We start from the raw sequence: 13211 nt of genomic DNA, 5'->3' as shown, positions 1-13211 counted from the left end.
TATTGAACATGCTTCTGGTTTACACAGAGACTTATGACTGCATAAAAAATGCCGAGAGATGGGAAAAGTAAAAAGAGAATTCGAGTTTTCATCATGTTTCTGATGAGGAACCAAAGAGGCTAAAACCCATGAAAATACGATAATAAAAAGAGTATTTCGTCTCAAATGAATCATTTATCATTCTTCTACAACTTTCTTAGTTAAAAAACTTTAAAAAACCCTCTCATTTTTAAATAGAAAGAAGAGTTCGCCGCTACAGTTCGACAATACACTGCGGATACATTTTTGACCCGCAGTGACGTCAGGTGAATACTGTCCATTATCTTGGTACATATCTTTACTAATAATAAAGCTGAAAGTATCTGTCTGGATCACTCTCTCTGTCAGGATCTCTGTGACGCGCCTAGCACCTCGAAGCGATTTTGACGCTTAGTGAATGACAATAATTTTTCATCGTGTTTGTGGGGAGCTTTCTCTTTTACTCTTTTGAAATTACGTTACATCACTGTCTGAAGCCTGTAATTTACCCTTAAGAAAACACGAGGAATGGAATGTTTTACCTTTTTCCTATTCCTAATCCTATTCAGAGTCACAATCTGACTACAACTGTATCTATGTCGAGGACTGCATACTAAGTGCCTTGCCTCCATTATTTTATGTACCGATAGATGACAGCACCATCACCGCATCGAACAGTTAATGAGAATTTAGAACTAGTCCAGGAGCTAATAGCTACCTGGTGCTAGCACCCCCAGAGGTATCGTTTCACTTGGAGGACATTGAGACCACGAGCATATTTAATGTCACCCAGTCCCCTTTAATGACGACGGTGGGTCTTCGACCATCGAGGTTCGAACCCAGGACCCTCCGTCCCTGAATCCGACACTCTACCGATCGGGCTACCACGGCCCTACCTTTTTCTTTAGTATTATTAATCTCCGCAAGGTAGTGTATTCGAGCTCTGGAGTTGGGAATTATCACAATGTGGGGGAATGGGCAAGCATAGCAAATTGGGGAAAAATCCATTATCCATTATTTGTAAATATACAGGCGGACCAAACGACCTTTTAATTTTTTACTACGGGCAAAGCCGTGCGGGTACCACTAATAAACACATAAAAGAACAACAGCGCTCTTGTGCACTGTTTTTAAGCACGAAAACATTAAGCTGAGCCTTGTTTTATAGCACTCTTTTTTTTAAGGAAGTAAAAATGGCAACAGTAATTCGACTTGGCTCGTTGTTCGTTCGTTTCTTATCTTTGTTCCATGGAGCTAGTTTTAAGTTTATGTCGTTAAATTTGATTTGATTTCGAATGTGATTTTTCCTCTAAGGTATCAAATTTCTTATGTAAGAATGAAATTTTACAATCAATTTATATTCCGGCCAACCCCTCCACCAAAGAACTTATTACTTTTCTTAAGCGTAGAACACTGTTATATTTCTCAACGTCTTCCTGAAATTTCAGGGTTCTCTTCTCATAAGCTTGATTGTTAAATTACTATAGAAGTTCCAAATTCTCCTCAAACTTCCAAAGTTTTTGATAGAGAAGTAAATGTTCAAATTCATTTTTTTTAATTAAATGCATGTGAGAGGTTGAGAGATATTCTGAAATCTGTAGGCATATTAACTCGTAACAGGGAACGTGAGTTCTCAGAGACCGCTCTATTTGCAAATTTTTTAAAAAATCGTGTAATTATGAAAAATTCCTCTCATTTCCCACAGCTGTTCTTTGAAATTTTACTAGCAAGGGGAAAAAAATGTTTTTAATTTTTAATCGAAATGTACCTTTTCCGAGGAAATTTTTCTAGAGTCTTAAGATTTTTCGAGAGAATCATATGCTGTAGTAAATAACTATCTACTCATAATAAAATCGAATCTATTATTTATTAATGATTTCATTTTAGTTCTTAAATATATACAGAACATTTTAGTACCAGAAAATTGGTTATATCACGTTACGGGAAATTTTTGATAGCCCTTTAACTGTTAGTATTTTGCTTCGTATTTCTTGGAATATTCAGCCTTCATTGTCTCTAGAACATCATTGCGTAACATTTCAAACAATTCTCAACCTCATCTAGAATGTTTTGCATCTCTGCCACATAACGCAGATAAAATTAAATTAACCTATATCCGCGGTTTCTAACGTTAAGAACCATGTCTACTGCTATTGCTGAAAATTGTAACACTGAAGGGCAGGTGCGGTCTCACAGACTGCTTTTAAGAATGCAATGAAGTTTAAATCAGATGCACTTGCCTAAAGATACTGATAAGCAAGGGGGGCGGTGTTCAAGGTCACAAAACAAAAAGCTATTGGGGGGAGGGACCATTCAATCGGACAGAAAATGAAATAGGGGTGATCTGATGAACTTTTGAGCAGTCTGTGAGACCTCCCCTGTTAAGAGGCATTTCACAGTATTTGGCTGTTACGGACTCTACACTTCATAAGGATGTTTTAGCCTCCTACTCATGATTAGTGCAAATAATAAAGTTAAACTTTTTGTAAATGATTAGTCCTATGTGTACTTATGTCATAACATTGAAAAAAGTTTAGATTTGTGTTGAATTTCTAAAGATATAGGAAAATATATAGCGTGTTACGGACTCTACACTCAAAAGACATGGAAATTTTTGCTTAAGGGGCATTCCAAGGTATTTTTAAAATTATGTAGAGTCCGTAACGTGACCTTTTTTTGCCATAACTTTTTAATTTACCGTTTGATTTGCAAGTAATTTTAATTTGAGCTGGTGTGTTGGTAGGAAAAGATCAAAATAAAATAATATGCTAATCAAACAGTAAACTAAAACGTTATGGCAAAAAAGGTTACGTTATGGACTCTACATAAATGTCAAAAATACCTTGGAATGCCCCTTAAACTATCTTCAAATTTTCTGTGAAAGTAATAACTATTCTTACCTAATGAAGGTTTTCTACTATGTCGCAGTTTATCTATAATACATTATAGCATCAAAATAGTTTTTAAAAAGGTAAAAAAAAATTTTACGGAACTATTTACTAAAGAACTGCACGTTTATGAATATGTTACGAACTCTACATATTTGTCATGTTTGAGTATTGTTTGAATTACTGTTTAATAGTCTAAACAACAAAAACACTACCTCGTTGTTCAATAGTTACTATGATAGAATCAACTTATGGCTATTTCATCATATGTGTGAAGGGTCCCCCCCCCCGGGGGGGGGGCATGCCGCAGACTGTGCCATTGAAGTTTTGAGGGTCATTTTTCTTATTTTTGGGGGGAGGTTCTGTGGGATATTTAGGAAAGTGCGCCCAAGCTTTTTTTAGCCGTGGGGGGGGGGGGGGGGGTACTAGATTGAAGGTGACCTCCTGTTGAAACAGACCAAGTGATATGTTGATTTTTTCAGTCATGAATTTATTAGAAATAAAGGTTTTAATGCAAATTTTACGAACAATTTAACTTTTATAATAGATAATACAGGACCATCTTCAGTAAGTCGAAATTACTGGATGAATTTTAAGGAGGGGGGGGGGGAGACATGTTAGGAAGATGATGTTTTTAAGCCAAAACTTTTTAAATTGCATTTTTAAAGGTAAGCTAAATTTTCTGTTACTTCAATTAAAAAGGGCAAAATTTTTTGCTTCAGGAATAACATATATTTTTAAACAACAAAATTTTGTTCATTTCGGTTGAAATAATTGAATTTACTTAATTAAATTTATGATTCGTCATGTATGGCATAAAAGATCATATATTTCGTTTAATGGCCCTAATATTAATGCACTAAATGACATCTGACATGCCTTACTTTGTTCCTTTATTTTATCGTGAAAGTGATCTTTCTTTTTTTTTTTTTTTTTGTACAATATAACACTGACCAATAAAAAGTAGCGCCTATAGTTCTACAAAACCTATAATGAAATCATATGGTACAGTTATTTTGAACAAATTTCAGAAACTTATTTTGGCAGTGCTATTTTTGATTGATTAACTATCATAACTAAGCAACTTTATTCTTTTTAAAAATGATGTTGGTCAGTTTTAATTATATTGATCTTTAAACTTTCGTTTTTGATTCTAATCACAAAACATTTGTTTGGTACAAATGTTGGATAATATTTAACATTAAAATTGAAATAGAAGTTTTTGTAATGTGATAACCCCGGGACTGTGGCAGGTTGGTTCACTTCACAAAGTTCTCTTAAAATATTAATGTGAAAAAAGGTAATGAATTGAAAATTTTCTGGGATGATGAAAAATATTTAATGTAACTCATGGTAGAAAATAAAACTACTCATTGAATTTTATGATAAGATAAAAAAAGAAGAAAAGTAGAGAGCCAGACCAATGTGCCCTGACTCCCCATATACACTTGCGCAGTCAAAATTCTTCTTAAAGTTAATTCTCTGTAAAAGGCTACCTTTATTCTTTTTTTTCTGTGCAGGCTGCTCAAGCATTTTGGTAAAAAAAGAGCTGTGTTGAAACAGTTGCAAAATGTAGAATTTGTAACAAATTTAGAAAATTAATTAAAAAAAGAATTTAAATTTCGTAACACTATAAGTGAGATTAGAAAATATTCAATTTAGTGATATAAAATGCATAAATAAAAATTTTAACAACTTTTCTTTTAATTATTGTTACTGACTCTACAGTCATCATTTTCACAACTTATAATTTTTTAATAAATGCGCTTTTTGATTAAAATTATCATCTGTATTAGAGATGATCATTTATTTTATTTGTCCCAATCATCAATTTTGGCTTGAAATTCAGTTCAAGTCACTATTGAAGGAAAATTCAATGTAGAGTCCGTAACGATAAAAGTTGTAGGTTTGATGTTTTGATTGCGATTATATGCATAATATGAAGTAAATAAAGAAAAAAAAATGACATTCATGTCCTTTGGAATGTGCTTTTTCAATATATATATATATATATATATATATATATATATATATATAAATTTTATTTTCAACAAGTTTTGTTACGGACAACCCTATGTCACAAATACCATGAAATGCCCCCTTAGGTGCAGTCAAAGAAGGCTCAAAGAAGAGTGAACTTCAACATTTAAAAGAAGAGAAGAAATTGCTCCTACACCAAATTGTTCAGTACATAGACCGCTGCTTATATGAATCACGTTTGTTCTAAACAGTTTTTATTCCATAAAGTGGCTGATTCCATAAAATGGCTAATTCAATAAAGCTGGATTTTGTTCTGTTTTTGACAGTTTGATTCATTAACGCGGTAGATTCAATTAACCAGCGTCCACTGTCGACATCATATGAGGAGATAACCTGCCAAAACGCCCTACAACTCTCGAGTCCAATTTGGGAAATGGGGGGCCAAAACAGTTTGCCTTAAGGCGGTAACTTATTGCTTTCCAAGTAATAGTTTCACAGTCCTCACCTTGTTAAAGAGATCTTTTTTGTAACATTGACATAATATATAGATGAAATATTAATCTATATTTTTAGTTTGGTTAATTCATTCATTTATAACGCTATAATAAATGAATGTTTCATAATTGAACTTTTTTTCATTTAGTTTCCTAGTCAGCCCTACCTAATGTTCCACAATGTCACAAAAAGAAGTCTGTTTGAAGTGGGAAAATCATCCAATAAATCTGCTGTCATCCTTCAAGAGCTTCCAATCATCAAATGTGCTAGTCGATGTAACTCTGTCATGTGAAGGGCACAGTCTAAAAGCACATAAGCTAGTCTTGTCTGCTTGTAGTCCATACTTTCAGTCCCTTTTTACAGAAAATCCTTGCCAACATCCAATAGTTTTTATGAGCGACATGAGATTTGAAATCATGAAAGCTATTATGGACTTTATTTATAACGGAGAAGTCAATGTTGCCCATGATGAACTGTCTGCATTCCTAAAGGCTGCCGAAGCACTCAAAGTCAAAAAGTTGAGCGAGGTATGTGCTCAAAGCCTGAATTCTCGGATCGACAGCAATGCATCTTATTCTCAAAGAGTTTCGACTCCCATGAAGAAACGGAACAGGGGACGGAAAAGATCTCTGAGTGACTCGAATAAAAGTGATGAAGAGATAGGGTCTATAAAGCAAGAGCCTCTCTCGCCAGAAAGTCAAGAAATTCACGAAATTTCTGGTGATGAGTTTTACACCTCAAGTGAAATGAAATCAAATGACGGTTTACGCTTAAATTCTCATGTGCCTATGAATGCTTATTCATCCTCCCATCGTCAGTCTGCTGGATGTATCATTAGAGAACCTGACTCTGATGAAGAATATGAAATGGAATCATCAAAATTGCTAGAACAAACATTGGCTGGTAATGTAAGTATTTTATCGTTTTTTATATTTTCTACGCACTTGCATTGGTTCTATTAATATGCTGATACTCTGGGGTTTGAGTTTTCTTTTATTTTGATAATTTTTTGATGAATGGATGATATGAAAACCTGGCATATAAGGCTAGAAATTTAGTACAGAAAAGGAGGTTAAAAATTAGACTCTTGACCAGGGTTGCCAGATGTCCCGGATTTCAAGGGACAGTCCCGTATTTTGAAAAACTGTCCTGCGTCCCGGGGAACTTCCATACGGGACGACTAAAGTCCCGTAACAATATTTAACAAAACGAGACATTTTAAGGGGAAAAACTAAGAAAAATAAAAAATTTGAAATAAAGAGCAATAAGAAAATCATGCGGCAGCAAACACAAAAATTTTGTTTGAATTTGGCTTTTGGTTTGGTGGCAGACTATGAGGAGCCGAATGATTGTTTCCTCTTGCTCATTGACTAATGTTCGAAATATATAGTCAATCGCCATGAAAACAATTTTTATACTTTGAAGCTATTAGTAACCGAATTCATTGTTGGCCCACAAGGAAATTAAAAGCAATGATTTAAAATTTTTTATCTGTTGCCAGTTTCTATTTGTTAATAAATAAAATACTTGGAATTGATTTTAATAGTATAAGGCTTTCAAAAGGATTTTCAATTTTCCCTCTTGATTCTACATTTGCAACCTAGTTGGGGGGTTTTTCAAGTTTTTAATTTTAGTTTAGTCAGAAATTTAAAGGAAAAAGCCTGAACTGAAAACATTTTTGTGCAATTTTGCATGTTATTTTATTGTTTTTTCTCTCTTAATTCTAGATGCCATCCAATAATCAAGGTAACCATGGTTTATCAATGTCATCAGACGGTTTGAGGATAGAAAAGAAAATGCGGAGCACGCCTGACACACAGCCTTCCAACATGCAAGGTACTCTAGAAAACCCAGGTAATTACTTTTTACATGTTGTTTACTGAAATGTAATCTATTCTTGGTCAAGTTAAAAACTCGGCATCTTTCATTCATGTTTATTGCAGCATTTGTTCACTTTCTATTTGTAGTTTTATTAATAAAAAGGCATACATGATAACAGGGGCAGACCCATAAATTTTTGTAAGGGGTGTCAAGTTTCAATATCCGACAAATTATGCCTCCTGCGTAAAAAAATATCGGTTAAGTATGGGTGCTCATAATCCCCCCCAACCCCAAGGGGGATGGCAAACCCCTTATATGCAATTGACCCCCCTCCCCAAGTAAGATCAAAAACCTTCGAAATTGCCCCCCTCCCTAAATTTTTCAATGGTGCAACCTGTGCCATGGATCATATTCTCCCAAATTTTCATCATAAGTCATATGTTTTTAACTAGGCAGGCTGTTTACGTTACTGTAAGCTTTGAAAGCGTAAGATTACAACTATAAAACAATTGGGTGCATTTACATACACATTTCATAGCACAGACAACATACATTTCCATCATCACAGTGGTTTGAGATGCTTGAAGAGTGCTCTATAAAAACGTCAAGCTCATTAGAGATTATTTTTCTTTTGAAAATGAAGAAAAACTCAAAATAGCACTCCACATAGCAATCAAGGACCCCACAAGTTTTTGGGAAGGGGAAAACTCAGTTTGACGAATGGAAGTCCAACTTTTGGCGAATGATAAATTTGCTGAATCATCGGACAGAATTAGCCAAATAAGGTAATTTTTGGAAGGTCACAGTGACCTCCCAATGAGGCGCTCCTGGAAATGTAACATATGGGGGGGGGGGGGGGGGTCATGCATTACTTTTGGTTTACATTTTGAAATTTCAAAAAAATTTTTGACTTTTCACCAAAGAGTTTTTTAAATTCTCAAAAATAGAACACTGAAAAATTTGAGCTTTCTCATAATTTCCAAAAATTTCAGTCTTCTGAAAATTTTTCTTGAGTCCTCTATCATGCCTGCAAGTAGCATGAATAGCTAAACAATTTCAATATTAAAACCAATTTGTAAAGATTAAAAATAAAATTTAACAATACAAATGCTGTATTTTAGCTATAGTAACACTAATGAGAGATGGACTCCTGAAATGAATTTGTTGTTGAGATTTGGCAATAATTCTTCTAAAGTATGTAGTTATTTGAATACCATATTTTCACAATTAGTGTTTTTTCCCAAAGAAGGCACCCACATTTCATTTTTTGCAAACATTAGCTTTGTGCCGCTGTTCACTTAGTACAATAGACCATTGGTCGCAGTGCTAATGCTCTCTGAGCTATCCTAAAGAACAAGTCATGAGTCAGTGTTTGCTCTTCAATTTTTAATAAATGTGAATTTATTATATGTGTGAAAAAATATATTTCTTCAATAAAGGTACAAGTTAAAGGTAATAAAATATCTATAACTGTATATCTACTCATTATTTGGGTCTCTTTTATCATGAATGTTACTCTCATGAATTTTCAGTGTTTCATTTTTTTTTTAAATTTTGGACCTCTGCAAAATTTTATTTTTTTACAAGAAAAAAAGAAAAACCTCACCTTGCGGGATTTTTTTTTTTTCAAAAAGTTATGCTGGTTCGCGGATCAAAAAAGGTTAAGAAACGTTGGTGTAGACTTATTTGTTAAGGACTTGCAGGCTCATCTTTTTGCAATGCCAATTCCAAAATTTCAATCCAGTTCCATCTGAGCTAATTTAAGCCAATACCAGTGGCGACTCGTGCCTTGAAAAAGTGAGGGGGCCAGATCATGTGGGTGCACTCGCATCCCCCTCCGGTTTTCAAAAAAAAAATTTAAAAAAAAATATTTTTTTAAATATTGGAACTTGTTTAAAATTATTTGTGTTAAATAAATAAAATTAAATTCATTTTAAGCATAGGACAAGCTGAAAAAAACTTATACTAAATAAATCACGAAAGATATTAATAAGGTACACTCCCCCCCCCAACTCCCTGACTTTCAAATTAAAATTTAAGTAATCAGATAGGGAAAAGCTGAAAAATGCATCACGAAAATTATTAATCTCACTTTTCTAACGGATAAACCACGGATTATACGCAGGAAATTCGGTACAATCCATTTTTTATTTTAAGCACGTATGCACAAAAAAGAAATAATAATAATAAAATAAATAAAAAGTTATAAATTATTGTCTGAAAAAAGTGAGGGGCAAAGGGCGCCCTCTGTCCCCTCCCACGAGCCGCCACTGGCCAATACCATTTTCCAAATCTAGTGTTAATGTTTAACAAAGGTTCATGAAAAGTTAAATAAAATTAAATAAGTTTTTATTATGGTGTCATTTTATTAGGGCGCATATAAATATTGGAAATTAAAGTTGCTTATGTTCAAAGTAAGGGTATAGCTTTAAAAGCTGCTTTAGTAAGTTAAAAATACTTCTTATGCTGGGGGAGGGGGCTGAAAATGGTTATCAAAGTGCAAAAACAAACTTAGTTAAATTGTTTTAGTTTTTTAAATGATTTTTATACATAAAAGACATATTTCTCTGCAAAATTTTGATATGCTCCTTTAAAATCACCAGCAGTTGCTCTTCAAATTGTTTCTCCAACTTTGGCAACCCGGCTAAAATATATTTACAAGAGGTTTTAGGTCAGTGGTGTTTTCATTTACTAAAAGTTATTGATTATTTATCGTAATAGTTAATTTTCCTTTTTGAAAAATGTAAGTACATGCTCATTACTAAAGCTTTGTAATCAAGAAGAAGAAAAAAAAGGTTTTATGGTTTAATATTTTCTTTAAGATTTCCTTATCATTTTCAAAACCAAAGTGGGAATTGGGAACTGAAAGTAACCAACACGCCATCTGGCAAGAGAATCTAAATAGGAAACGATGGCGATTACCCGCTGTTGTTACAAGTTCTTAAGCTAAGGGAAAAAATCATTCGTGTATTTTAACTCATTGAACGAAAATGAAAAGCTCTCAAACTGTTTTTGAAACTCTTGTTTAACCGTTAACCTTTCTGATAAATCTGAAAAAGGCATCATAATAAAACTTGTCTTGTCACTCATACTACTTACGATCATCCTAGTGATCTAAGTGTGACTTTGTGAGATATGAAAATATTTTGCAACGTAAACCACTCGAGAAACTGACCCTGAATCGTATATATTGCTAAACTACTAAGATCTGCTATGATACAAGTATGTTTTAGCTACATTTTTTAAAGGAAACTTTATATTAATCGGCACAAAAACAGTTAGATCAACCAGTGCAAATATATGCAGTCCCCCCTGTGTATAAATAAATACCAACAGTGACAAAGGGAAAATAGTAAAGAATAGATCAAAGCTAAAATTAGAAATGGGAACAAAAAATGAAATGATTGTAAAAAGTCAAAGAATGGATGTGCAACAAATACCAATACTACAAATCAAAATAGGAAAAGAAAACCAATAAATCTACAGTTAATGAATAATTAATGCATTAAGAATAAACAACAGCCTCACAAACCAAGCACAAAATATGAAAACAAGGCAATAATATCACTAAAAGCAATTAGAAAAGTAATGATTCATGCTAGCTTAGTACCACAGCAGAACATCGTAGCAGACAAGCTGGTTTCCTTTTTATCCAATTTATAGCGCCACCTATAGTTGCTTTCCATTCCCAATTATGAATTTAGTTACCCAGTTTCTTGCAGATGATAGGTTGTCTAAGCTTGCCTGAGAACAAAATTAACTAGAGATTTATGCATTAAAAGTGTTGTATCTCAACTTATTTACAAATGTGGTTTGTCTCTTTTAGAAGATGTAAAGCCTATCATTCAGTTTGAAGATTCTGAAGAGGAGGCAGAAGGCACGATGATGTCATATAATGAACAGTCACAACCGGGACCAAGTAACTACAAAGAAAGTTCCTTAGCTCAACAGGAAGGTTCCCAGCCTCATGGTACCATCATGCTTGTATTTACATCTCTGCTGCTTTGAGCAAATTGCTCAGTTTCCAGAGTTTGATTTGTTAAAATCAAATTAATGCATAGAAGCTGCATTTTTTTTTCTTTTACTATTTTATACTCTTAACTCAGCCAAAAATGTGTTGCATTTTTGTATATCTTGAATGAATGTTTTTTGTTTTGTTTTCCTCTTATTTGTTTAACTTTGTTATTTTGTTTTATCCTTTAAAATCCTAAACTGTCCTTCACTGAGTATTAACGATTTATTTTTCAGCTTGCAATCGAATTTGACATCTCCAAATAGCAATTTTACTGTTTTTTTCTTGTTTATGTATTAATATTTTTCTCCCCAGAGATTTTCATAGAGTATCATTGCATTAGGATTGGCTACTCCTCAAGCAGTGTTGTTGCGGACGTTGGATTCTAGAACCAGTAGTACGCAGAATTTCAAGAAACTTTCATGTGAGTAAGTATTTATTTCATGAGTGCAGTAAGTATCATTTTATTTGTTTTTGAATAGTCATTGGAAGCTTTTAAAATCACAATGTTTCTAAGAATCACATTTCTTGCAGCAGTTCCTGTAGCTAATTAAAATTTTTTTCAGCAAATTTAATGATTTTTTACAGGTTCTAATCCATTTCTTTTTCAGTTGCTTCTGCGTTTTTTTTTGTAAAACATTCTGATTGACCTTATATGTACTATGCAGGAATCTTCTGTAAAAATTAACAAGGAACAATTTTGTAATAAATCATTCCTTGTCAAGATTATCTCTAATATTTGTAATAATGAATAAATGATTCATTTTTCTTTGATACCTGTTTTATTTGATTTTTACTATTTTTTAGACATTTTTTTCTTGTTGTACAGTTAGCAATTTTTCCAGTTTAATTCCATAGGGAAAAAATATTATAAAATCAAATAGTATATTCATTGTTCTAAAACAGATGTTTGGATTTGAAGCTTAAAGCATATTTATTGTAATGTTGTCGAAATTAAAACATCTTAATTGAGCAAGTATACATTTTTTAAAATACATTTTTTTTCTGCTGGCGTTCATTCTTAAGCTGATAAAACTTTTGGCAAATATCGGATTCTCTACAGGCTAAAAGTGGGTGTGCAGTATTTTGTGGTTTTGCCTTGGACTAAGAGCGCTTTGTATCAATTGAGTTGCATATCCAGATTTCAAGCAAGATGAGTTATCAAATTTGTGCCATTTAAATTCTTGCTCTTTTTTGCATTAATTGCTCTGTCTAAATTTATAATTAAGACAATATCAAAGTAGTTTTTTAAAAAATGACTAAAAGAGACAGTCAACAAATGTTGATCCAAAAATGTGATTGAAATGAAGATCAAGCCTAGTATCTTCGTAAGTCGTCTGGCCTTTGCTAAACGGGAAACCTTGGTTGCTCAACATCCATCCATCAGTGTTCAATTGCATAGTCCTGTTCCTACCTAACTACTCGACATATTGCTATCAACGTTATTGACTGCAGGGGCAGGTATCCTTAGGTTTTTTGGAGGGAGAGTGGGCTGTGAAAGACATTTTTCGTACTCCCTTTGCCTTGTAGGTAAAATGGTGTGAAAAGATGACACATGCTGTTTGTTTAATACTTTATGGTACCATTGTACAGGGACGGATACAAACTACCATTTTGTAGGGGGGTTATAATGAAGAATGAACCCCCTACCAACGAACCTATGGTTTTGGGGTGCAAAACAATTCTGAACTGCTTGGGTGTCAATAAAAAGCCCTAAATTGGCTAGGAGTAATGCACATAACAGGGTAAACATATTACTAATTTATTTCATACTAGTGGGACCCGCTCATCTTTGCCCGTAGTTGAAAGTTAAAAGGTCATTCGATTCGCCTGTATATTTACAAATAATGGATGACGAATTTCTCGCCAATTGGCTATGTTCATTCGCTCACCCATTCCATGTTATGATAATTTCGTAATTTACTCGTCCATCTTATGATAATTTTGCTACGGAATATGTTCTTGAAATTGAAATAGAAAAGGAACAAAATCGAATT

The 13211-nt window shown here is 33.4% G+C and overlaps 1 protein-coding gene across 2 annotated transcripts; it reads left to right on the top strand.

The window, feature by feature from the left end:
• Positions 1 to 1223: 1223 nt before the first annotated feature.
• LOC129227462 (protein abrupt-like) lies at positions 1224 to 11988 on the top strand. Of its 2 annotated transcripts, none has more exons than XM_054862029.1 (4): positions 1224 to 1332; positions 5530 to 6289; positions 7109 to 7235; positions 11029 to 11988. In XM_054862029.1, the coding sequence occupies exons 2-4, from the start codon at positions 5561 to 5563 to the stop codon at positions 11208 to 11210; spliced, it is 1038 nt and encodes a 345-aa protein (XP_054718004.1). In that variant the 5' UTR covers positions 1224 to 1332; positions 5530 to 5560; the 3' UTR covers positions 11211 to 11988. The 2 variants fall into 2 exon arrangements, with proteins under 2 accessions (XP_054718004.1, XP_054718002.1); XM_054862027.1 differs by having other exon boundaries at positions 1251 to 1348.
• The last annotated feature ends 1223 nt before the right edge of the window (positions 11989 to 13211 follow it).

This window comes from Uloborus diversus, chromosome 8, assembly GCF_026930045.1.
Source record: "Uloborus diversus isolate 005 chromosome 8, Udiv.v.3.1, whole genome shotgun sequence".
In the NCBI taxonomy this organism is placed as follows: Eukaryota; Metazoa; Arthropoda; class Arachnida; order Araneae; family Uloboridae; genus Uloborus; species Uloborus diversus.
This window is presented reverse-complemented; position numbering and strand designations above follow the sequence as displayed.